This window comes from Drosophila albomicans, chromosome 2R (genome assembly GCF_009650485.2).
Source record: "Drosophila albomicans strain 15112-1751.03 chromosome 2R, ASM965048v2, whole genome shotgun sequence".
NCBI classification, from domain to species: domain Eukaryota; kingdom Metazoa; phylum Arthropoda; class Insecta; order Diptera; family Drosophilidae; genus Drosophila; species Drosophila albomicans.
The window spans coordinates 15,214,471-15,241,623 of NC_047631.2; the positions used below are offsets into that span (position 1 = coordinate 15,214,471).

The following is a 27,153-nucleotide window of genomic DNA, read 5'->3' on the forward strand; positions in this document are numbered from 1 at the left end:
ATATGCCGGAAAACCTGTGCGAAAACGAAACTGATACAAAAACCCCAACGAAGAAAAGAGAGAATGAGCGAATCGGGTGCACAAACAAATTAGTAAAAGGAGCAACACAAATAAGAAAACAAGATGGAACCGATGTCACCAAAAAGCTGACGAATTCCAAATTCACTTACTGAAATATTTATTTATTATGCTAGAATATTAATGCTGTTCAGAATGATGTGGTCAAATATAGTTTTCTAAAAGAAAATATTTGCTGTCTTACAATTGAGATTGATTGCTGCAAAATAATAAATATTGCCTAGAAAATATTGAATAACAATTTGACTCATTTATTTTGCATTTTTTGACAATTCAAATCGAAAAATACTTCGACCTGATGCAAGAGTATTGCTCGACCAAATAAAACTCTTATTCATTGGCACTGTGGGCGTCATGGAGTGTTGGCGTATTGGCTGCCTGACTGCCTGGCTGGTTGGCCAACTGGCGTGGGTTGCTGCTGCTGTGCGACTGCTTTTCAAATGTGCCAAAGTTAATTAAGATCGAAATCAATATTGGCCCTTTAGCTAAAAGCATCAAACAATCCAACCAGCACAGCAAGCCATGGCCAAAGTGTCCAGCGTTCGTTTCAACAGCGCCGAGGGGCATCAACAACGTGCAACGTGCCTCAACCCCAACACCAACAGCAAGTAGCAACAACAAAAAGGAAAGTGTCAAAGTATACGAAGTAAAGTTCTGACTGCTAACGAAATAATTTCAGATATTTTGTGTTGCTAATTCGAATGCGGCGCAACTTCGCCTCGAAGAAGCCTTGAACGCATGTGCGCATCTTTGATTTGGTTTGGGCACGACCTCCAGCTCCAACTCGAATTTGGGTCCGAGACTATCTGGGTCGGGGTTCCTACCGATAGCCATCACAACTCAACTATGTAATTTAATTTGCCTAAAGTTCGCTAGCAGCCTTTCAATTCGAATTTTTTGGTGGGGGCTTTTAGTTATCTGAAGCGCGCATTACATAAGTAAGTAGTATGTATTTTCCGCCCAAGTCCGGCCTAGAATCCTTTTGTACTCTTCTAATTATATAAGAACTTTTCTATTAAGTATAAAAATAAACTTTATATATTCTACTCTCAGTTGGTATATTCTCTCTCAGTCAGTTCGTTGTACTTTTTGAAAGAGGCTTTCTTCTTTTTTTTTTGCAGTCATTTGATCATTTCGATATCGTTCGTGTGTCGCGTTGTTTATCGCAATGCAACCACATTGAATGCTGTCTGGTCTGGACAGAGTACAGTGATTTAATAAACCTTTTAATCGCCACATAATTCCGGTACATGTGTTAAATCTGTTAGCTAAATGCTTTTTACGAACATAAATTGGCGATTTGTTACGTTTGTTGCGGCGTCTGGCATTAACATAATCCTGGCGATAATTGAAAAACACGTTTGTGGCCATGTTAATGTTCAGAAAACAATTTACGTTAATAACAATAACGTTTTCGGCTTTCGCGTTATTGCAATTTAATGAACAACACAACACAGCACAACAACAGCAGACCAGAAGTGTTGAGCAACTCACAGCAACAACAACAACAACAACACACGATGTGGTACAAGTATGTTTTTGGCCCGATAAGCAATGGCCCAAACATTGTTGCAGTCCATTCTCCATCTCCCGCTTTCCCTTTCGGCCAGAACAGCACATTGTTGTTTGGCTAGCTGACTGGCTGGCTTATAAAGATACTCGCTCACCGATAGGCCAGTTGCCCCAAGTGTGCGGAAGACACACAGAGAGAGAGAGAGAGAGAGGGAGAGGAAAAAGTTGCATTAAGCGCGGCAGCTTATCAGGCTTTTCGCTTATGCCAAAGTGAGCAGCATCGTAAAGCATGCGAAGAACCCTTCTTCATGTCCCGTTTATGTCTGGCAAATCAAAATTAATGGCTAACCATAACCGCCGAGCACAAAGTTGCACTAAAGTCTCAAGCTGCCAATGCAGTTGATATAATTAGAGCACGCGGACGGACGCCGGATGGTTGGGACGCTGTGGACACCGTCTCATAAAATGCTCAATAGACAGCTCGAAATGTGTTGCCCGAATTGTGACTTGGCTGGGACTAGGTCGAGCTCAAGCTGTGCTGGCTTCGCTCGCTTCTCTGGCTGCTCTGGCTGCTGTTGCCACCACGTTTTTAGCCGCCGTGAGCCAGAAATAAAATTAAAAGTTTGTGTAACCCGGCACAGAAAGCCAAACACCCAAACACCACCTACCACGTAAGCCTTCTCGCAGTACTCAACCCAGTTGCTTAAATGCATAAAATTTGATATTTTATGTGGAGTTGCTACCTCGCAGCGTTTATGTTGTGCCAACAACAACAACCACAGCTACCAACAACAAATGAAACAGCAGCAACAGCTTTGCGTTGGGCGTGCGCAATCTCTGCGCCATGATCCTATTTCTGTCCCGGGTGCCTTGGCCCCCCATATCCCGTGACAATTGCAACCGGAAACGCACATAAATGTTGGCAACTAACGCGATTGTTGTTGTTGTTGTTGTTGTTGCTGGCGTTGCATGCTGCTGCGGCTGCTGCTGCTACTGCTGTAAAATATGGCAACAACATTATTGCTGCTGTTTGTTGTTTGCAATCGCGTAAGTGAGTGGCAAAAAATTGAGAATGTAACCAGATAGCCAGACTAAGTGAGAGTATTTCACATGTGTCGACCAAAACTTGTCGTTGTGTTAGTTGTTTTGTTTTTTTTTTTTTTTTTTTCAAAATCCCAAGCACTGACTGCCTCCGCACAGTCTATGATTGCTGCATGTGTCGCACACAAGTCCCGCGGGGCATTAAATACAATTTTGTAGCTCACAACAATCCAACGAGTAATGTGGCACACAATTTTTGATTACTTTACAATGTGCCAATAATCATAAGCGAGTTAATTGGTAGCACATAAACAACAATCCGACAACAACTCGTGCTCGAGAGGCCATCAAATAATTGCAACAGTTCATTAAAATGGCGAAATGTGCATAATTTTCGAATTAAAATTCAAAAGTTTGCGATGCCAAAATAATGAACTTGCCGCACACACAATCTGTTGCCAATAGCCAAAAAGTCATAAATTTCAAATGCAACAACAACAGTAACAGCAACAAGAGCAATAAACAAACTGAACGTATGGCCAAAGTGTTGAGAGCCAAGAAAATGATTCCTTTTGTTGTTCTTGTTGCTGACGACTTTTGATTTGTTTTTTTCTTTTGCTTTCGGTTTTGGAAAATATTTCTGTGGAATTGCGGCTTGCATTGTTGTAGCGACTGCTGCTTTATGAGCAGGCCAGGAAGAAAAAAAAAGCCTTGGGCTTCGCGGGTGGCGTCGCTTTTCTACCAATAATAACAATAATCATAACGGCAACAACTTTGCGCCAAAAGTGCCAAAAACATTTCATTGATTTCATGTGCCCGTCGCGCCTTCGCCATCGCCTTCCCTTTCAAACGGCGTCGTCAGCGGCTGCTGTTGCAATAATTTTCAAATTTTCATTTGCCGTTGCGCCTCGAAAGCACAAAACACACAGATGTTGCTCTCTTGTTGCCCGAAAAGTCTCAAGGCGTCGTCGCCCCGAAAATATGGTCACAGTTATGTACACAATCCTCGCTACTCCTGTCGCCTTTTTTTCCACCTCCGAAATCGCGAACACACAACTGAAAAGCGATTTTTCTTTTATGCCGAATTTTGTGAATTATGTGGCAGCAATTGTATTTCGGGGTTCGATTTTTTGCTTCTTTGCAGCACGTCTTTCTTTTGGTGTTGAATGCCTCGCCTGAAGGCTAGCTGAGAAAGAGGGAGAGAGAGAAGGAAAGAGAAATACGTTGAGTGAGAGCGAAAGTGTCAAGTGTTGCAATGTGGCGCATAATTAAGTCGGCCAAGGCGTTGCGGTAATTGGTTTATTATGTAAGCCGGTTTTAGGTAAGCAACCATTAGCTTGGCCAATTGTTAAGCCTCTGGGCCTCAGCAACCAAAAAGGATAATGAGCTAAACCAATTGGCCTTCGCTCTTGCCCCAACTCTTAAGAAGGAGCGCCGTTGCATTCCATATGTGAAGAGTCATTGTATTATATTTAGTTTTTGTGTTGATCAATGGACAAAGATGACTTTTGTTTTCTTCTGATTAATCATCAATTAGTTGGCTACGTTGTTTTATTTAGATTCTCTTGGTCATATTTATTTTCAATTACATTTTCCAATGCCGTTTCACTATTTGAACTGAATATATTTTCATAGCAAAGAGCAATTGGGGAAGGGAATTCTTTTTAGATTCCATTTCTATTGCTGCTGCTGCTTCTGTTGTTGCTGCTGTTGCTGCTGCTGCTGCATGCATCTTTCATCCTTCGGTCTGCTGTATGTTTTATTACATGCCAAACATTTTTCATATTTTCCGCATTACTTGCATTTATGTATGAAGCCTCAGCCAAGCACACACACCAATACACACACAATGTTATCTTAGCGCTTCCGGCTGAAAGCATTTCTTAGCACTCTCTCTCTCTCACTCTCTCGCATAGACAGCGAAAACATATAGTATCTATCTATCTCACTATCTGTGCACTCTCTCTCTCTCTCTTTCTATCTTTTTGCATTCTTCTGGCATCATCAATGAATGGGCAACGTGACCACCAAGTTGTCTTGGAAAATGGTCAAAAAATAAATGGATGATTGAATGAAAACCCCGCCAGCTGGCAAAAGGCGAAAACTCAAGCAAAAAACTCAAGCAACAACAACAAAAAAAGTGGCCAACAGCAAAAGGCCAAGTCATCGTCTTTAAAACCAATGTTGGCAGCGCCAATTTCCGGCTCTGCTCTGCAGCATCTTGCTGCTCAGCAGCCTCGGCAATGCATTGACTGGCTAGCTGGCTGGCTGACTGGCTGGCTGGCTGGCTGGCTGCTTGGCAATAGTTATGTGCCACTAGCCATGGCCATGGCAACGTCTTGCATTCATTGTCGCTCTTCGTCCCCCTCTTGCCACAATAATCTTAAAATTTGTATGCCCCGCTTTACTTCAAGTCCACTTACACACACACACACACACACACACACATACTTGTCTGCCCCAATTTGCTGTGCATTCTTCGCTCGGACTTCGCATCGAGCTCTGCTTTATTAAATTTTCGGCCCTTTCGCAACCGTGGCAACCGACCAAAGGAAAACGAGGAAAACTTCAAGTCAATTGCTAAATGTTCACCACTAAATTTTAAACTGCGCCAATTTTGTGCGTCTCCAGCTAAGGGAAAACAAAAGGAAAGCAACAAAAATGCAAAGTACACAAAGGCAATGCAAAAAATAGCAGAAAGGCAAATTCAACTAGAGAGATCTCATAATTATGCCTGTTTCTGTTGCCTCTATTACATGCATACATAAATATTTTCATATTTTCTATTTTATTATATTTTTTTTATTTTGCTGTACTTGTTGTCTGTGCTTTACTTGTATATATATATTTTTTTTTTTTTTGTGTAGCTCGTTGTCATCTCGTTTGGCGTTGCCTGCGCTTGAGCTTGGCCTGCAACGCGCCTTCGGGGATAATTGAAATTGTTTGCGCAATTTTACACTCGAAAGGCTAATGGAGTAGTCGACCGAGTCGACTGGCCGACTCAACTGAAGCGAGGCCAGCAAAGCCAACAAGTCAGCCAGCCAGCCATTCAGCCAGTTAGCCAGTTAGTCAGTTAGTCAGTTAGTCAGTCAGCCAGTCTGTGTGGCAATGAGGCAGTTAGCCAATGGCAGCTCGTGGTTTCGGTTAGCTTGCAGCATGCTGGACGGAATCCGATGATTCACAAAGTGAAGTCAGCTCAAGGCTGACTGACGACTGTGTGCCGCCAGAAGTTGCCAATGAAATGTTTTGGCAAATTGAATTTGTGCATAACAAATGCAAAACAGATCTAGATCACTCTCATTTCTTTTGCGGCCTGCTTACTTAATTAAACTGCAAACTATTTGCGTGCATATTAAAATATAGAAAACTAGAAAATGCCATCCACAAGCTAGTTTTTTTTTTCTAAAATGACATGAGAACAGTAATTGCAAATATTCCTCATTTACTGGCACACGAATGAAGAAAGTTTGTGGTTAAGTGAAAGCATGTGTTCTGATTGGAATGCAATTAAAATTCCTTTGGCTTAAGGTAGTAGACGAGTCGTGTAATCATCACACTCCTTCTAGAAAAAATAAAACACTGCGTCGTGTCCTTGGCCCATGACAGCTGCTTGAAGTTGGCAATGTGCGACTGTGATGTGGCATGGGGCGAAGCCATTTGAATATTAGAAGTGCTTTCACACCTCCAACAGCAAGCAGAGACAGTCAGTCCTTGGGTCCTTTATTTTGTTGTGTTTTTTTATTTATTTTGTTGTTGTTTGTGCACGCATGACGCCTGCAAATAAAACAGAAATTACAGCTCATTAGAAAAATGAAACAAAAATGTAAATAAAAAAAAGGCGAAGCGAAGGCAAAAAGCATTCAGCTGCGGGGCAGAAGCAGGAGTAGTAAAAGCAAACAGCAGGCGGGCGCAAAAAGGATTCAACAACAGGATATGGTAAAGGCAGACGACGAGTGAAAAATGTAAATAAAATATTGCACAATGTATGGGTGGAACAATTTTGTGGGGCAGACGAAGGAGCTGGCAGACAGGCGGGCAGGCACTTGAGCACGTTGTCAAGTGTGTCAGGGTGTTGCAGATTGTGAGAGTGTGTTTGTGTGTGTGTGTGTCTGTCTGCCAACAACAGCAAGAGGATGAGCTGAATCTGAAGCAGGGAGCAGGAGCAGGAGCTGAAGGAACAACAACTGTAGCAGGACACATTATGCGTCGTTTAAATAGCAATAAATCTTGCATAAAAGCGCGCCAGCGTCCAGAATGGGAGAATGGCAAACGATGGCAACTTGGCTGCAACTTTAATATGAAAATCTGTTGGCCACGACTAACGACGACAACGACGCAGAGTCCTGCGCATATTTGCAACGCTAATTTAGCAGCAAGTCAGCAGATTGTGCACGGATCAGAGCGAAACAAGCAAAGGCAAGCTGGCAATCCGGCAATCCGGCAAACTGGCAATCTGACAAGGCAGCAGCAAGGCCATCAAGTCATCAGCCGCGCACCATTAAAACTTGAAAGAAAATTAACTTGACCAAGAAGTCGCAGCAGAAGACGCATCAAATTGAATTCACCGCCCGCTCGCTGGCTCGCTCGCTTCAAGCTGCCCGGCATCAATATTGACTCAAAAGGGATCAGGGCTAAATGTTGCACGCAACGGCAACGGCAACGCCAACGCCAACGCCAACGCCATCCATCTTACTTAATGTCAACTGCAGCTAGCCGAGAGTCGTTGTGTTGCCTGCCTGCTAGCACTTGCCTCATTATGCGATGACAAAGGCACAACTAGTATTACGCGCAAAATATTACAGAAGCAGCAGCAGAACTTTCACGCTTTTATGATTTGCTAACGACATGAGCTTCGTCCAGGCGTTTGGCTGTTTAAAAATCAATTTCGTTACCGCATGTGCAGCCCCGTGGTGCATGCCACGCGACGCCATGCCACTCCATGCAATATGCTCCTTCAATGCCGCCTCCTCCTCCCCCGCTGGTGCCACACGCAGTCTTCTGTTTATATTCTTGTCATGTCACTGACTGCAACAACGTTGCCATCGCCCATCGCCGCCCAGCGACATCAACACAACAAAAGCCAATAGCCGTCAACGTGCCGTTGGGGGCTCATATACCCAGCAGATCTGCCCCCATACCCTACACCCTCCATCGAAGGGGGAGACCCCAAGCGAACCCTAGCCAGACTCTAGGCAAACGTCACGCCAGCCAAGCAGTCAAGCAGCCAGGCAGCCAGCCAGTAAGCAAGTCTTTGTGTATACGCCGGCTGGTGGCATGCGTCAGGTGTGCCATTTTAATAAATTATGCATCCTGCTAAATGCTTAAACAATTGAATTTTATATTTACATAATATGTAATATGCTGTGACATCATTATGCCAGGGAGAAGAGCCCCAACTCTGATGCTTTATTGAATTATCTTTGGTGCCGAGTGGCATCCCAAATATGACGCAAAATGCTACAAGATTGAGTCTTAAAGCGACTGGCGATGGTTAAAGACGGTCGCTGTTAGTGTTTTATTGTTTAACCCTTGCTCGAAGTTGTTAGGAATTTAAATCATAGATAGATGGGGAAATAACTTATTTAATAAGTAAAATATTTGTATTCACATTTAATTGTATATAATGAGGAATTAAAAAACATATTCTATGCAACACATTTGTATTATATATTGGATATAATTAACATATTGAAATGCAAACTATGAATAATTTAAAATATAGATCTATTTCACTCTCATTAATTCTAATAAAGTCATCACTTCATTTCTCTAATACAAAGTGCAAATATTTATGCATGTTATGTTTTAATTGTAAATATGATTATTGCAGACGTAACGTATACGACACATGGCTTAAAGCGTGATAGTTAATTATATTATTTTGAATAGAATAAAATAATATACAGGACAATCCAATAACCAACTCCTTAAATTTAAACAATAAATAAAAATAATTACCCTTCAAACGAACTTATGCTTCTTGCTTATATAACGTATACGTCAAATTTTACATACTATTAAATTAAATTTATTTCTAATCAAATCAAATTAATTGATTCCTGAACTACAAACCGCATTACGTGTAAAATGTACAAGAGTTTATAAAACGTATTAATAAAATATATTTAGGAAACAATTTTTAGATATTGCAATGGAGCGTAACATTGCTTAAACTGATTAAATAAATTAAATTTAATTTTTGTATTTGTATTTGTAAATTGTCCACAATTTTAATAAAATCCTCAAGCAATTAAATTAAAGATGTATATTTGTTATACATATTAACTTAATATTACTAACGTATACGCAACTTAGTTCGCAACGGACAAGCTAATTATATTTAATTCAATTCTTTGCATTTCAGCATTACTTGGATTTCGTTCTTATCTGATTATGCTTTGATACAAGCTATAAATGCAAACTGCAAATCCCTCAATTCAGTGAAGCCACCCAAAAAATAATTATGCTTGAAGTTTATGCGTCTAGCAGATAACATACGAATATAACATATACGCCACTTTGTTAAACACGTAGGCGCAGTGTTGGCAAGCGGAAGACAAGCTGTCGGTGAGGACAGCAACACACACACACACACACACAGTGTGCACACAGTCAGATGACTGACTGAGCACATTTATGGCAAAGTGCTTAATTACAACAAAGCGCCACGTGACTGCCACATGTGTGTAAGTGGAGAGGAATGTGATGCGAGGGAGAAGGATGGGGAGCAATGGCATGCGTCTAATCAAAACTTTTATTTGCATGAAATTAAATTCAAGCAATTGCACTTAATTTGCCAAACAGGCGGCCAAAGCAGGCGGCGGGCGATGCTAAATAAGCAGGGGAGAACGCTCAAAATATATAAAAGAAAAGATTTACGCAGAGCATTCAAGAACGCAAGAACGAAAGCGAAAGTGAAACGAAACGAAAACAAAAAAAAAAAAAAAAACAACGAAATTAAAAAGCAAAAGGACGCGTGGGAAAGGGACAGAAGAATGCCGAAAAGACCAAAACGGAGATGGGAGACCAAAAATTATGAGCACGCTGGAGAAATCTAAGAAGCTCCCAGTTGCTGGGGCGAGCCGGGCACTGGGCGTGGCATACAGCAGTACAGCAGTACAACAGCCGCAGCCTTTTGAAGTGTGCACAGCAACAACGCACACACACACACACACACACACACGCGTACACGCTTAAGCATACACGCACTCTAGACGCCCATAAATAAAGTATTTGATGTGCATGAAGTTAATGTCTTATTATGCCCAAGTTGTCAAAAACAAGCGGCCCTCATTCCAAGAAGCAGCAGCAGCAGCGGTATCGTTCCAAAGTAGTTAAACGCTCGCTTCCATCCTGGTTGTTAAAGCTCTGTGTTTGTGTGTGTGTGTGTGCGGGCGTTGAGAGGTGTATGTGTGTGTGTGTTTGTGTTGGATTTTATTAACTTGAACGCAATACTCACGATGGGCTGCTTGGATGAGCTCTGATTTTGGTTAAAGAGCAACCCGCGCCTGCTTAATGATAACAAACTCAGCACAAGTGATAACGCGTCAAATTACCAAAGCGTCTCCAGCTGCACATATCAAAATGCGAGGGGCGAAGCGTGGGGGCGTGCCACGGATAGGTTTCCAGTGGCGTTGCGGGTGCTGTAAATACAATCAATGAATTTCAACTGGTTGTCTTGGCATCCCATAAACCCGGCCACTCATTTACTTCTTACTTTCTTCCCTTTATTTTTTTGTTGTCTTTTTTTGTATTTGGGAAGCAATTGTCAGATTGCATGCGAGTGTGTCTACAAGTGTATGCTTACGTCTGCGTATGTGTGCGTGGGTGCGCGTATGTGTGTGAGTGGTGAAAACGAAATTAGGCAAATTTAATGAATTTATGCTGGTGGCGTCTCTTTTGTAATCTGAGTGCGCGCGCAGCGATGTAAGTGACCTGCTTAGTCCTCGGTTAAGTGGCTTCGCTTCTAGGCATGCCACAGTCAGTGCAGAGAGAAGGAAACTGAAAGGGGGGCACAATGAGGATTTTCTGCGAATGAGAATGCCATCTAGATATGTCTGTGTCTGTGTTTGCGTCGGTGTGTGTGCAGTGAGGAGGTTTGCGGACTAACAGCAATTTGCCAGCAGTTGGCTTCGGTGGAAATGCTATAAACTGGATAAGTGTGTGTGTGCCACACACACTCACACACACATACACATTCTAATGTTCTGTGGCTGCTTAATGCCGTTCCAAGAGACATTAACTCGGATAACATTTGTGGCTGCGTTGAGTAGTATAATGATTGAGTTGTGATCACCTTTTAAGGCAAAACATTTTCCAATAAACATTTCATGTATCAATCATAATGAACTCACGATAAGTTTACGATTTCCCAGAAAAGAATGAAATTGAATTGTACTATTAAATTAATTGTGCTTAAAATGGGAAGCTAAATTTCATTTATCACCTAGATAGAACATATATTATTTCTTTTGATTTCGCAATAATGATAATTTGAACATAAAACACAAATCTAATAATTTAGGGAATACTTTCAAGAAAAATTGATTTAAATTTGTTATAAAATCTTGTTGAAAACAACGCAAAAGAATCACGAAAAACAAAATTCTAAATTTCTGAAATGCAACTCCCTCTAAAAAGAATAGAATTGTAACAAAATAATTACTTTTTACGCATAAAAAATATAAACTTAACTTATAAAATTTAATAATGGTTGTAATAGATAAGTTGATTACTGTAAATAATGAATATTTAACTAAACACATCTCAACAGAAAACAAAGATAGTTAAAAATTGTTGATTACATTTTAAAGAAACAGTTTATAAAATCACAAAATGATTCACTTAATAAAAATTTTCTTATATATTTGATATTCTAGACATTATTGACGTTCTGCAAGCGCAGCAGGTGCTTGATACGTTGCAGCGGCGATGGCTTCATGCGATGCCACATGAGATACCAAGGATCCACATAGGGAAACACACGATTATCGATAACTAGTTTGAGTAGTGCCGAAATAAACGCTGAACTATATCCAATTTTATGAGTGTAAGCATCCGCGATAAACTCAAAGCGACGCATAAAGTAAAAGACAATCCAGTTGGTGATGGTCAAATACAGTGGCATCACATACTTGTAGACCAGCCAATAGCCAATGATTGGTGGATAGAAGTTCTGAGGAAATCCCGCTGCCTCATATAACACCGTGTGTCTGTAGCAGGTGCCGAATAAAATGAGATAGATGAGCAGCGTAGCATGTGCCAAAAAGAAGGTGATCCAAGTATGTTTATAGCGCCAATGAGCGAGCTGATGGGCTACATAGGCCACCACCTGATCATCCTTAAGACCCCGACCCACGTCATCGGGATGCAATTCGGACTCTGGTCGGCCTTGATTAAACAAGAGATTCTCGAGTATGACCACATGTTTGGTACACCAACAGCCAAAGGCAAATACTGTCTCGTTTACGGTCTGAAATGTGCGTAAAACGTAAACGCGGTCGGACGGAAACTTGAATTGTTTCAGCACATCGGCGAGCGCATTGCTTAAAGCACCCGCTGGCAATTTGCTTCGCTTGCCTACACACCACATTCCATACAGATTGCAAACCAGTAAGGGGATCAGTGTCGTAACGAACAGGAAGCCCCAAATCCAAAGACTAAAGTACGTGCCGCCTTTCTCTTCGATTATCAAGAACACTAAAGTGAGTGGAAAGAGTCCCACCTGCAGCAGCACCACAAGCAGCGTGAAGGAGCACAGCAGTCCCACCAAAGGAATCGATTTGTCGTCACTCACTTCGTAGAAGGTGACCAGCACCAATTTGGTGTAGAATACCTGCGGCAAGCCACGCAGCATCATGTAGCAGGAGAAGAGACTGACATAGGCCAGACTCTGCCACACCAGATCGTCCACGATGCTGTAGCAGGTGATGATGGCGCGCCAGAGAAATGGAAGAACACCAAAGTACAACTCGATGCAACTGAATATCGCATCGAAAAGATACGCCATTAGTTTCTGCTCCACGTTGAAGCTCTCTTCAGCTCTGGCCGCACGAAAGTCATCTGCGGTTAATGTTGCCTGCATTTGCCTTGGCACAGTCTTCGTCCACTGGCAGAGACGCAATTGTCGCCAGCAGAGATACATATGGAATAGGTTGCGTACTACGCACATCAAGACCAGAAGATGTCGCAAAAACACAGGATCATTCAGGCTGAGGGCGTCTGGCACCATTCGAAATCCAATGCCCGTGTACACAATCTCCATTGGCTGACTTTGCATCGGGTATTGATACAAGGAATATCCCGAGTTACCACCCATCTTTGAGTTACCACCCATCTTTGCAAGCGAGTCTCAGATTAAAGGGACTTTATTTCGAAAAGCTATTTCAGAGTTTACTTTTCTAGTTGTGCTCGAATGTACAGTACTTTTAAATAGCTTATAATATCTAAAGATTGCATAACATAACATACATACATATGATATGCTAATGCAGAAATCAATAACAACAAAAATCTCTTAAATTCATTTCTTACCTTATTATCCTTTTCAACATTTTTAACCAATAAAATAAATAAAATATTTTTTTTATTTTATTTATCAAGTTTTCCCATGACTTATAATAAATTCATTTTTTTGTGTATGAATAATAAATAAATAGAATTTCTTATATTATTTCTTTTCTATAATTGACAATGGACTTAAAACATAAAATGAAGCTTATGTTTTTTAATTGAAATACTCTATCTATAGGTGAACGAGATCTATAAGTGGAAATCCTTTTGAGGTAACATATAGTTATTAAAATTATAAAACAATTGTGAATTCCTTCTTTCTCAGTCCAATCGCAAAACTTGACATTGTTTAATATAGACATTGACAATACTCTATTGTGCTGCTGGGGTCCGTCTAATGGTCCACAAATCATGTCACCAGCAGACTTATTACCAACGTTTATCGACGTAATGGGGTAAGATGTGCAGTCACCGTCAGCCACAATACAAAACTTGTCATTCGAATTTTTGAACGTCTTGCGAAAAATGACCACCAAGTAACCCAGACTCTCAAACTCCTTGTCTACTAGGGGCAATGTCGCAAGTGAATTGGCTTCATTGCGTCTAAATGTGGTGTCCAACATCGACAGTTGCCGCCAGCGACAACCAAGCAAGTTTCTTATCTGGGGCGACTTCTGCCGCCGCCTTCACCTTTCCCTCTAGTCCTTCCCATTGAAATTGAACTGACACTTTTCACGAAGGCTAAGAGTTACATTTAATGATGTCTGCAGAAATATTTTCTGTCAGCCCATTCAGCCTCACCATATTTAAGCCCCATTGACGCCATGACGCTCCACTGGCGCGTTAGAACCTCTAATGGTTAAGTGATGTTTGTTGTAACTCCCATGGTATGTGCTATGCCAGCCAGACAGAAAGTCAATGGCTTTAAATTTTAATTGAAACTTGCGACATGTCCTTGATTGAAAATGAAAAAAGAGTCATGGTTTTGTTCATTGTAGGTATACACTCATTTATTTTCCAAAATATTAAATAAAAGGTGAGAAATTCTCTCCTTGCAAGTACATACAGATTTCTTTTGTATTATGAGTATAGTTTAGTTTGTTTTTTTGTTGTTGTTGTGCCATAAAAAGTTATCCAAAAGTAAATTGAAGAGTTTTCAAACAAAGACCCACAAAGTCTTTCTTTTGCCAGCCTTTGCTCGTTGTCACCATCATCATCATTATTATGTTCAAAGGGAACGACAGGAATGATCCTTTGCTCTTTTTAATTTAGCCGTTTCTTCTTTCGTTTACACACGACGCGCTTCGATTCAGCTTCGGCATTTGTTTTAAGTGATATATATTGTATTAAATTAAAAGGATTATCACATCATATTTAAAAAATTGAATTGCGATCTAGTAAACAGTGATTTTTGTTTTTTGATATATAGATTTTAGTGTGGTTAATTGCTGCTGTGGAAAAAACAGCGTCAAATAATTTACAATTACAATCTGATAACATAAAATGCTATGTTGAAAATTGATGGTAGTTTTTTTTTGTTTGTTTTTGAGTTGAAAATACATATAACCTGTAATGGGTTCTGATGTCTTTCAAATTGATGAAAGTTGTACGAAAACTTAATTGTACAATGACTTAAATTAACTTATAAAACTAGCGTCGCTTCTTTTGCTATTCAAATTAACTGATTCTAAGTAGGTTTTGGGTTAGCTTAATCGAAGCGCGTGTGTCTACCGCCGCCATCTCCGCCATTTCTGTTGCCAAAGCCACCGCCATCGCCGCCTCCGAAGCCGCGACCGTTGCTCAGGCTGCCCTTCTTGAAGCCGCCGCCGCCAAAGCGACCGCCACCACCACCACCTCCATACCGGGAGCGTCCGCCGCCACCGTCGTAACGTGAGTTGCGGGCAAGATTCTCCAGGGCGGGATTGATTTCCTGCAATTAAGAAAATCAATTAATAAATATAATAAACTTTTAGTAGCGTTAAATAACTCATACTTGGTTAGCCTCTCTCAGCACATCAACCAGAGCCTTGGCCTGCTTGGCATTGTTTTTCGTGAAGAAGGCGAAGGATGTGCCTTTGGTATTTGAACGTCCTGTGCGCCCAATGCGATGGATATAGTCCTCGCTGTTTTGTGGGTAGTCAAAGTTGATAACATACTTGATGCCATCGACGTCTGCATGTGGGAATAGAGAGTAAATATAGGTTAATACTTTATACTTAATATAAATCAACTTATTATAATCTCAAGAACAGTTTTTCAAATTGCCAAATGGTTTTTCTTTGCTTTGTGCTCGTTGCAACAATTTTTAGCGTTTTTCCGAGATGTTTTACACTTTGAACACACTTGTCTTTTTTGATTCGCTTTTAAATAGTTTATATTGATATTTTTGTATTTTTTTTTTTATATAGATTTGTTGTTTGTTTTTGTTTTGGGGTATTGTATTGTACTGTTTATTTTTTTTTTACGAAAAAAAGAAAATGTTTCAAAATGTACGTTACCTTCTTGGTGCTACAAATTGTTTCACTCAATTTCTCTCAATCAAAATCTCAAAGTTATGTGACGCCGCACAGCTCGTGATCCAAACTCTCCCCAAATGGTCGCATGGCGAAGCGAGCGCGGCGAGAGTTTGTTGCATTGAGCCGCGTGCGCCTGCCTCATCTGAACTCGACTCGACTCATTTAGATCTGAGGGGGCCCAGGCCAACCGATATAACCGCATCCTCCTCCGCTCAGAAAGGGTGGAGGCGCGATTCATTTGTCGACCAGAGAACTTTTTAAGCAAGCGGCGTGTGTCCAGGATCAGTTGCCACCGACAATTACGACGGGCGATGGCGGCGCAGGCAGACGGGCGGGCAATGGGCGTGTCGGCCCAATTGGTAGCTAGGCACTCAGCATCAGCAGCAGCAGCAGCGACGGCGGCGACGACGACGCCGACGATGATATGGATACGGTTACGACGACGACCACTAACACGAACCATGATGACCAGTAGCATCTGCTTCTTGAACCCACACACAGCTCTTGATCGAAAGCGTCCTCTGCTCCACATGCAACTCTTCTCAGCGTGCTTGGCGTGTGGTTGTGGCATAGCATGTGTGGGCGTGTGTGTGGTTGTGTTTCGTGTGCATGTGTGTGGACAGATGTTGTGGGTGGTGCGCCGCGCATTGTGCTTCCTCGGGTTAACGCGCTCTGGGCAAGGATTACATTGAACCGCCCGCTGAATTGGTTTTTGTGTGCTTTTTGTTGCTGTTGCTGCCTGGCTGAAGTTTGTTGTTGTGTGCTTAGCAACCGGCCGGCCGGCCGACGATGTCAGCCTCCCAAGTTAGAGAGATGGTTTTTTGCCTGCTTTGTAGCGCCGCCTTCAACTTTTTGGCTTTGATGCCGTCTTGTGACAAAACGTGACTTTGACCGTTTGCTTGTTTGTTTGCAGGTTGATTTGGTTGGTTGGTTGGTTGGTTGGTTTTTCGGTTTGGTTTCGATTTACTGTACAACACAATATTGAATGCTCTCTTTCTCAATTAGAAGTGCAGAGGCCACGTATGATGCATGATGTTGGGGATTTGTTAATCTCGTCTCGTATGCGAATTTCGTTTACGTTGATCGCGCGTCCGTGCGGCAGCCAAGCGAACACGACTCGATCATGTCAACTGTATACTGTATATGTATATACCTTTTGCTCTTGATAAACTTCAACACATTTATCATTCATTCATTTAGTCAGTTTACTTTTAGAAGCAAAAGTCGCTCAAGTTACGAGTACAGGTATTATTGGAACTTGTCGATTGTCTTTTATCATCCTCCCCATCATACTACAATAAACGGCCTCTGTAAACGAGAAAGAAACGGAGTGGGAAGAGACAAGAGAGAGAAAGAGGCAGAGAGAGACACACACACAAGACAAAGGTGTGCAACAATATACAAAAGTTACATTAATTTTTTTCGTTTTTTGTTTTTTTCAGGGTGGGCCGGGTCGGGAAGGGGTGCAAGGGTTGGGGCGGGGTAGGAATAAAAATTGATGTTGATTATTAAAGTTTGGCTTTTGGACTTACGACTAAAAACTGTTTTTTTTCTGTATTATATTATTTTGTAACTGGTTTCGCACACGCTAATTTGTTTTTTACAACTAAATGCGGATGAGGTCGGGGATGGTAATTTGTATCTAGGGGTGTAAATGTGTGTATAGGTGGATGTGATTATGTGTGTGAGTTACGTGCGTGTTAAGCAATGTTTATGGCATGAGAGAAAAATCCGAGTGTCTCTATTAGGTGTGTGTTTGTGTGTGCTAATGGCAACAAGGTCTAAGCCACCGCATCAACAACTACTTATAAAAGTATTTAAAGGGCAGGGGATCGTCTAGCTGAAACTTACCCAAACCACGAGCAGCCACATCGGTGGCCACGAGAATGTTGGACTTGCCCGAGCGGAACTCGCGTAAAACAAAGTCACGCTCTGACTGTGATTTGTCGCCGTGAATGGCGCCACAGCGAACACCGAAGCTGCGAATGAAACGCACCAAGTTGTCCACGCGACGTTTTGTCTCAACGAATATGATGATTTTGCCGGGATTCTCGCTGGTGTCATAAATGTCCGAAAGCAGTGTCTTCAATCTATGGCAAGATAAAGTATAATAATTAATAAAAAATGCATGTTGGGAATAATTAAATTCCTCTTACTTGTCTTCCTTGCTGAATTCATCGCACACATCGACCACTTGGCGAATGTTGTGATTGGCCGAAAGCTCCAGCGAGCCAATGTTGATCTGAATATAGTTGCCCAGGAAATCCTCGGCCAGTTGTTTTACCTCCTTGGGCCAGGTGGCACTCCACATGAGCGTCTGACGATCGGGACGAATCTGTGACACAATCTTGCGAATCTGGGGCTCGAAACCCATGTCCAACATGCGATCGGCCTCATCCAACACCAGGTAGGTGCAACGCTTCAGATTCGTGGAGCCCGCCGAGAGGAAATCAATGAGACGACCGGGTGTGGCAATCACAATCTCACAGCCACGCTGCAGATCACGCATTTGACCTCCCTTCGGAGCGCCGCCAAAGACGCAAGTGTTGCGCACATACGACGACGAACCGAACTCAGTGGCCACCTGCTGGATCTGTTGGGCCAGCTCGCGAGTCGGCGCCAGCACCAATGCGATGGGTCCATCTCCACGCTGCAGCGGCTGCTGGTTGTTGATGTGCACAATCGCGGGCAGAATGTAGCCCAGTGTCTTGCCTGAACCAGTCTTGGCAATGCCCACAAAATTGGCACCACTCATGGCAATTGGCCAGCCCTGTGCCTGGATGGGTGTTGGCGACTTGTAGCCCTGTCGACGAATCTCCTTTACCACATAGTCGGGCAGATAAGCCTCCGAGAAGTCCTGAATGGGATTGGCCGCCTGGCCGCGCACTGTGATCTCGTGTTCATCGCGATAGCGTTGCACTTCGTACGGCGAACGGTTGGCGACCGTGGGATGCTCCTGATAGAAGTTCTTCTTGAACGGTGTCAAATTGGAGAAGTCCACGGGGCGCATAGGCAAATCTTGGCTGTTGCCGCCACCGCGACGATCACCACCGAAGCCACCGCCGCCGCCGCCACCACCGCCAAAACGACCGCCACCGCCGCGATCATCGCGACGTTTTTCAATGCGACCATTGCGAACACCGTGGTAGTCACCGCCACCGCCGCCAAAACGACCTCCACCGCCACCGCCTCCTCCGCCGCCACCACGACGATCGTCATCGCGGTCGCGTCCGCCACGTGAGCCGGAACCAAAGTCGCGGTCGTGAGGTGCCCTGTTAAGTGAAGACAATGCGAAATATATAATTAATTGTAGATTCAAGAATAGTTCATAAATACAATGCATATAAATTAAGTTACACTATAAGCTCATCACCAAAAATTCAAATAACAGATAATTGCATAATATTTTAAAGTATATTTTCAATTTAATTGTGGATAAAATTTAAATTGACAGCTAAGCGCGCACCTTGATCTTCGACGCATGCTGTTCGTTGGGCTAACGAATTGCAACTGACTGGCAACGCCAAACAAGCTGACAATCAAAGCGGATGGAGAACGCTAAAGAGGGAGGGAGATGGCAATACAACCGCAATAAACTTAAATAAAACTAATTGCGTGTTAAGGAAATTAAATAAATTTCGAATAATGCAAACAGTAAGGCAAATTTGATTGACAGCAACATGCAATGGCAACATATATCTCCAATGTAAACATACACTCACACACATATTTAAAGAGAATAAATCCGCCCCACAATTGCTCAAACTAAACAACTCGGCACCTGGCAGTGGCAGCCAAAACACAAATGTTACAGCTCTGACATTAATCAATTATACATACAAATGTATATATTGTATATCTGTACTCTTAATGTGAGAAAGAGTGCAGCCCATAAAATAGCTTGCCAGCTAGCGAAAACAACAACAAAAATTGGGTTGTTCCTCCCTTTATTTTTGGTAGGTAGCAGCAGAAGCAGCAACAGACACGCTAACTTGGCCAACTGACAGAATGAAACGCTGAACGTTTTATTAGACAGCAAATGTCTTGCCTTCAGTTCGACCACCACACGCTTGCTGCCTCTCTCCCGCTCGCACACACACATACATACGTAGACATCTGTATGTGTGCTTGTCTCTCTACCTGTCGCGCTTTGACATGCAAAAAGGCAAATCGTGCGCAAACACGACACACGACATACAGTCAACGGGCGGACAGACTCTCATAATCAATTGGCGTCATTTGACATTTTAAACTAACAAAATGCTGCAGCCAGACAAAGGCAGAGCACCCACAAAACCCAGGCAAAATCGTGGGCGAAGCACAAACTATGCTACAAACTGTTATACGTAGTATACACGAGGCGACCGAAGCACGCGAAAATGCCGCCAAGCAAACACATATACATACAAACACACACATGTAGCAGCACGCTGTGTCTGCGTGTTCGTGTTTAGGGCATACAGACAAATTAAAATGCTATAAAAAAGCAAACGAAGTAAAGACACGTTTCACAAATCAAGCCAATTCTTTTTATGACGTACGCTGTAGTTCCCCTCCCCCTCTTTTCATTTTATTAGTTGTTACAACAACATCGATAACTGAAAAAGTAAGAAATTAACCCCACAACGTTTGTGTTTTATGCTTTCTCTTCGTCGTCGTTTGTAACTTCCATTAATTACTCATCGTTGTGCTGTTTTCAAGGCATACAGAAATTTACGAATGCTGAGCTCAAAGCGTAGGCAAGAAAATGGCGACGGAAAAAAACCAACTACACAAAATCACACACACACACGCGCGCTTAAATCTAGGAATTTGTTTTTTATTTTCTTTGCTTTACTTACATTATTCCTTCAATTTTGATTTCCTCTGAATTGTCTTCTGGGTCAATAAAAAGCGATTTCCTCGTGCTTCTTCTGGACACAGTAGTCTGCCTGTCTGCTGGGAATGGCTCGTTGTTGCTGACTGCTTTAGACGTTTCGAGTCGAGTCGACGACAAATGAAACGCACGCTGTGTCTGTAACTGCTGTGAAGAGCAACTAAGTAATATTCTAGATGTTGCTGACTCCTTGTTCTTAAGCCGGCTCCCTTGGAACTGTTGTGGTTGTTCTCCGCAGTACAAAGCAAAACTGCTGCTGCTGGTTGTTCTGTTGGTCAAGCAAAAAAGAAAATGGCGACGTTGCGTTATACATTTTTCCACGCTGCTGTTGCTGCTAGGTGAAATCAATAAGTTCCGCCAGCTGCAAATGGGCTGCTGTACAGCCATTTCGTATGATTTTCGCGATACATATTGCACTAGTTTTAACATTATTAACTTAAATAACAATACTTTTGTAAATAATTTAATTTTTTTTACTAAATATTACACAAAACTCGTGCAGTCTAATGCGCGCGTGTTCTTACCTAACCTCGTCCAAAGTGGAAATGAACCAGTACTGCGAGACTTCAGGTTCAATTCGAAATATATACTATTTAATGCCATAAAATCTGGTTACACTCCATAATTGTGTGTTGGTATTCAATGCTAATGTGTTTATAGGTATACCGGTTTGAATAGATTGTTGCTTGGTTATGTACAAAATATAAACAATTCGAAGGTACTCATAAACCTGATTAAAAATAAAAATAAAAGAAGTTAATATTCAAAAATACAAACATGTTGTTGATAATGAAATACTATTCAACCATTTGTTAGTATTTTGGCACTCACAACAATGAAAAATACCAGGATTGGTCACACTGTAAATATGCAATGCGTATAAATATACTAGCGACTTTCCACACATGTGCTCTTTGAACGACAGTTGGCGCCATCTTTCGGAACAAAACAAAGAAATCAAATATACCGCGCATGGAAGATTGACAACACTTAGCGATCTGGCAACTCCCACACATTGTGAAAGGCGAAAGTAACGATTGTTTTGACATATAATTTATTAATTTAGTAAATCAATATGATTCAAATAACAATAAATACGACATAACACCTACAAACCAAGTAAGTGACAAAAGCTTTTGTACATTTTGGCGCGTCTTCCCTCCAAACAGCCATACAAGTCGTTAATCTTCAGACAATCAATTTTACTAATCGTCTTTCGCTGTCCAATTCGCACACCCGGCTGCAACGGCGTCATTGTCGGTTTCTCGCCCTTCTTCTTGCTAAAATAGAATTCGCCGTAATGCATCACCGAATTGTAATCGTAATCGAATGTGTATTTGCCGCGTTTCCGCGACACGAGCTTGAAATTTTTCTTAAATCGCGGCACAATATTGTCCCAGTATATTTTGACATAATTATCACGATCAGCGCGCGACTGTTCGTGATAAATGCCAATCGCATGCATCAGCTCATGCATAATGCGTCCCTCGCTGCTAAAGCAATGCGCACTTGTCTCATCTGGTCGCTGCAGCGCCACAACCTGCTCCCCACCACGCTTGCCCACATACGACCAACAGCCTTGGGGCCCCTCCTCGGGCGGTTCGATCAGCAGATAATCCTCCACCTCACCATCGTAGGGCACAAATCGTATGCAGGTGAGTGAATTAAATGTTTTCAAAGCGCGTACAATCGCATCCCGTTCCTGGTCCACGTATCGCGGACTGATTTCGAAGGGAATCGTGCCATTTGGCCACAGACGTTTGGGATGTCGCATGGGATTCACCCCCAGGCGGAGGGAGATGTAGGTGTAGGGATCTATAGCGATGTCGCCCTGAAAGAGGCGTGGCATCGTCTCGGGATCATCGATGCCCAGATCATCGTTGCCAATATCCGGTCCAAAGGGATCGTATTCGTCTGCAAGCGAGATAAAGAATGTTAAGATTGGATTGCTATTGAGTAGTCGTATATTGGGTCTAACCTGATGTCAGACTGGTGAATTCGTGCTCGAATAAATCCACACCAGCCGGATAATAGGGATGACTTTCTCTGGCGGATGGCGGTAAACTTAGCACTGTATTGGCCAAGATCGATAGCAATATCAGAGGCCAACTTAATAGTTTGCACATCATAAATAATTTCAATTTAATCAAGTGTTATAATAGATTTTGAATTTGCTTTGCGGTTAGAGCGTGTTTTTTATCCACTACGCCATGTCGAGAAAAACCGAACCGAATCGCTGCACATAAAAACGTCAACTAAACCCGCTAACAAGTAACAGCTAAAGTGGCAGCGGTTTATTTTTTGAGAGCGACTATCGTCTTACATTGCGACTTGGCTAGCTTGTATTTAATTTATGCAAAATGTGCGAAAATGAAAACTAAATAAATGTTGGTCATGATGGCAGATGGAGATGGAGGTGGAAGTGGAGGTGGAAGTGGAAGTGGAGTCGAGTTGGTATCGATGTCGTTATCGCTGTTGTTGTCGCTGTCGAATCTAACAGCTGCTCCATCGATCGCGTCGACTGTGCGCTCACATGTCCCACTGGGCGCTCTCGTAATTTAATGCCGCAATGGAAAAAGCGATGAGCAAGTGAATGGCCCACGTTTCTTATACTCTTCTCTTGAGCATAACTGAATGAGCAGTTCATTTGCGCGTCTATTTGAAATATATTATTTTAATAATAATCTATTTTGTTTTTTGATGAGGCGTAATATATACATATGTATATGACTATCACTTATATATCAATTTCCTTATATATTTTTCTTTATTTTTTTCTTAGAAATTGCTTTATCAACCTTTAGAAATATTTATTGGTGATAAGATAAATAATTTGATTCAAAATGCATTCAAATTTTATTTCTTTAAATAGTTCGATGGGTTTTTAGTTACTTTGCTTAGGCGATAAGTAAGGGAGTTATAGTTCTTATTCAGAGTTTTTTAGTAAATTTCCATTACTTAAACAAACGGATTATAATAGACTTTAGGATTCTGTTTCTAAACAACTTTCAAATGATTTGAAGTACTTGCTTAAATTGCTTTTTCTGATGTCCTAAATAAGCATACGACGATTAAGTTCGATTTATTTATTATTAACTCATAGATCATTCCCTCTTTATTCGCTTTGGAGGATTCAATGAAATAATCTACTATTTATTTTCAGAACTTTTTTCTGGTGGGTCATTTAGTTATGAGAGTTATTGAGTAATGCAGATACAAAGTTTATGAAGTTTACTCTATGTATTTAATAAACTTGTTAATTTGTTTGCTTTGTTTGAAGTCTCTCATCAAATAAATCCCGTTTAGTGGGGGAAGAGAGCATTAGCGCTTCGGCTTAGGAGAGATTTGTAGCTTTGTTTCGTTGCTGTGTTGTTGTTATTGTCGTTGGTCAGGTTTACGTTTTAATGTTATAAATAAATAAATTTCGCAAAATTGATTTCGACGTCCGGAGGCCCGGCACGCTGCATTTCGTAAACTTTTCGAGCTGTGTTGGGTTAGTCTGTCTGTTTGCTATCCAAAGTTGTTGTTCAGTTGTCATTGTTGTTGTTGTTGTTGTTGTTGGTTAAGCGCTATTCAAAGAGCAACATTTAAGCTAAACACTTTGACACTGCCTTTGTCGGCGCAGTCTTTTAACATAAGCTAGACTAGAGAAAATTTGTAGAGACTGTCTAACTGATTGTCGAGAGTGTTTTGCTTTCTGTTTACTTGGGCTTTACATTTTAATCGTTCATCATTAATTAGTTGAAACTACTTACAAGCTATTTCGACTCAATTAGCACAACAACAATAACAACAACTTAATCACGATAAATTCGAAAATTAAATTCATTTGTTAATTGTAAATTGTAAGTTTGAATTCGTTGCTGTTTGCGGAATAAATCATTTCGATAGTGCCAACGAAATTACTTTGCAGATATGCAAATGCTCAATTAAAAGATATCAATGGACTTCACTCTGCAGCAATTATTATGATAATTATTACAAGACGTGTCTTGTTCTTGCAACACACACAACGCCTGACCTTTTGGCCTGGTCAAGACGCGACTAGTTGCGAGTTTGTTGCTTTTGCCTTTTGGGGAATTTAAAGAAAGACACAAACCCAAAAAAAAAAGCAAAGACAAGACAAACGACTAATTCAAAGTTGTCACGTAATAAAACACAGAAACCCAAAAAAAAATGAAATAAAAATAATGCGCTGAAAGCGAGAAACAATCGCCTCAAAAATAAAATAATAAAAATCAAATAAATTTGCATTTTTGTGCGACGATGGCGACGACAACGAATTGAACAACGTACAAATCGTTATTTGATTTGATTACGTAATGACGTCACACACCAACCACAAGCCATGCCCCAATTTTGCGCCCTTTTACCACCCTCCCCCTTCTAGCGTTTCTTGGCAGCAGTTTGTCATTCGGCTTTTTTTTTTTGTTTTTTTTTTATGTTTTGTTTTGGTTTGTTTTGACACCAAAACCGATATCTCCAATTAGATTTTGAATTGAATTAATTGAATTGTATTAAAGCATTTGGTGATTTGTGGCCGCGTTGATAGCCATGACAGGCTTCCCTTGTCCCCCCTCTTTCTCCTCTTGGTTCTCAGCTGTCTTAATCAGCATAATACAAAGATAATATTTACCATTGCCATATCAAAATGAATATCTTAATTTTTTATACGAATATTAACAGCTAAAATTTGCTTTCTTCTTTTGTTCTCTGCAGAGGGGAATGTGAGGAGGGGGCGGAACAGTGCTAAAGGATTTGCGTATTAATTATGACGCTGGTGAAATGAAACTTTTATTCTTTTGCACTCAATACGAGGGCGCGAAAGCGAGGGGAAAAACGCAAAGTTTTTTCCGATCTCCTTTTCTCCCTCTTCCTCTCTTTCTCTCTCTCTCGCTCTGTGTGTTGCCATGGAGCATTTCTATGCTGCTGCATAAAATGCAGAGAAAGGCCAAAAGTTTTAATGCCGCTAATGTCGATTTTTAGTTACATGGCCCAGAAAGCTTACCGAGAATTACGTGAGTGTGTCGGTGGTTAAGCTGCATCCGTCCAAGTCGGCTTAAATACTTAAATATTTTTGGTAAAAGAAAAGTTCTCTGATTCCTCTTTTGACTGTGACAGCATATTCCTTTCATAAACTCTCGCATATATGTATATTCATAAATATGACACACAAAGTGAGCAATATTTGTTACGAAATAGTTGCAAGTTAAATTAAGGGAATATATTGATGTTTAACAGTTTTATAATTTAATTTAATTTACCAATTTAGTATATTTTGTTCTTTGTGGTATATTTAGAACGTAGAAGAATATCTGAATATTTAGTCGGTATATTAATTAAGTTTATTTTAAGGAAAATACCTCACTGCTTTCTCTAAAAATGGGTATGCAGGTGTCTCGCAGTCGAGCAAACTCAACTTTCTGACTTGTTTTTATCAATAGTAATCAAATAATTATTTAATAGCATTTATGGAATTTAAATTGAACTGTTTGTATAATCAACTGCAACTTGTTGTAATAGTTTTATTACACATCAGCGCAAATTCTCAATTAATCCATTTTGCAACAGACTCACAATAAAAACTTGTGAATACTCATATTCTTTTCATCCCACACACATCAATGTGTCAACAGTTTTTGTTGTTGTGTTGTGTTGTGTGCCATATTCAATTCAATCTATATATAGAGAAGTTTACGATTGCCAAATCCCATATAAGAGATATATATGCACATTTTTATAGTTGGCTGACATTTGATGTAACTTGAAGGATGTGCTCTGCTCCACCAACCATTTGCTCGTTTTTGTGTTGCTGCTCTATCCCCCAACTCTCTTGCCTTTGGCTTGTTCCTTTTGTTGGGAATATTATCAACATTGCCACGTGCACACAATTTCACGCTGACACACACATACTTCGTGTCGTACACCTCTCCACACACTCTCAATATCCACACACAGTAACAGCATCAAAAATGTTGAATGTCCCGTTGGAATAAACAAAGAAAGACACTGAAAGGGAGATGGGGGCAACAAAAAAGAAAAATAATAATAATAAAAAAGAAATCGCTTACGTAGGCATTTTGTGAAGTATGTAAATCGATTTAACGCCTGGCACCCGGAAAGCGTGTAGGAAACTGCGAATAAATGCCACATAAGAATTATATATACGAGAATATCGGCTGATAACGCATCAAAATTCAGGAATTTGCATTATAAAGGTTGTGTGTGCATACACACAATATTCTGCAGCAGTTGTCTGTGAGTCGGATGTGGAATGTTCTGCGATTCCTGACTCAGCTTTGCTTGCGTGGCAATTATAAATTATTTACTGTCAATGATGATGATGATGATGGTGATAGTGATGGAGTTTGGTTGAACTTAAGAGTCCTTTGAGAGAGGCACGCAATGTTCATTTAGATAGCAACAAAGAAAGAACACTTTGCATTGCCTACTTTTAGGCAAATTAGATAGCACCCAAAAGCAAAATAGAGAGGGGGAGATTTTCTAAACAGTTTAGCAGAAAATCAGAAGCCAAGACATTGCCACAGACTGACTGCTTAAGTCGGAAATTAAAAGCAACTAAATGTTCCGCTGTATCTGGCTAATAAATCAAGCGTC

At 41.1% G+C, this 27,153-nt stretch overlaps 3 protein-coding genes across 5 annotated transcripts; all 3 read right to left on the reverse strand.

The window, feature by feature from the left end:
• Window positions 1–11,464: 11,464 nt before the first annotated feature.
• Window positions 11,465–13,058, reverse strand: LOC117574535 (CAAX prenyl protease 1 homolog). Its single transcript, XM_034258398.2, has one exon. The coding sequence runs from the start codon at window positions 12,965–12,967 to the stop codon at window positions 11,507–11,509; it is 1,461 nt and encodes a 486-aa protein (XP_034114289.2). The 5' UTR covers window positions 12,968–13,058; the 3' UTR covers window positions 11,465–11,506.
• Window positions 13,059–14,126: 1,068 nt separating this feature from the next.
• LOC117573629 (ATP-dependent RNA helicase p62) lies at window positions 14,127–21,153 on the reverse strand. 3 transcript variants are annotated; one of them, XM_052007210.1, is made up of 6 exons: window positions 21,065–21,153; window positions 20,501–20,803; window positions 17,816–18,931; window positions 17,511–17,749; window positions 15,137–15,315; window positions 14,127–15,073 (listed from the first exon to the last, which is right to left on the reverse strand). In XM_052007210.1, the coding sequence occupies exons 1-6, from the start codon at window positions 21,136–21,138 to the stop codon at window positions 14,852–14,854; spliced, it is 2,133 nt and encodes a 710-aa protein (XP_051863170.1). In that variant the 5' UTR covers window positions 21,139–21,153; the 3' UTR covers window positions 14,127–14,851. The 3 variants fall into 3 exon arrangements, 2 of the variants coding, with proteins under 2 accessions (XP_051863170.1, XP_034112821.1); XR_007955324.1 differs by lacking the exon at window positions 14,127–15,073 and adding an exon at window positions 15,642–16,967 and having other exon boundaries at window positions 15,136–15,315; XM_034256930.2 differs by lacking the exon at window positions 21,065–21,153 and having other exon boundaries at window positions 20,501–20,979.
• Window positions 21,154–21,462: 309 nt separating this feature from the next.
• Window positions 21,463–22,789, reverse strand: LOC117573630 (hatching enzyme 1.2). Its single transcript, XM_034256932.2, has 2 exons — window positions 22,514–22,789; window positions 21,463–22,449 (listed from the first exon to the last, which is right to left on the reverse strand). Exons 1-2 carry the CDS (start codon window positions 22,662–22,664, stop codon window positions 21,644–21,646), a joined length of 957 nt encoding a protein of 318 aa, XP_034112823.1. The 5' UTR covers window positions 22,665–22,789; the 3' UTR covers window positions 21,463–21,643.
• Between the last annotated feature and the right edge of the window lie 4,364 nt (window positions 22,790–27,153).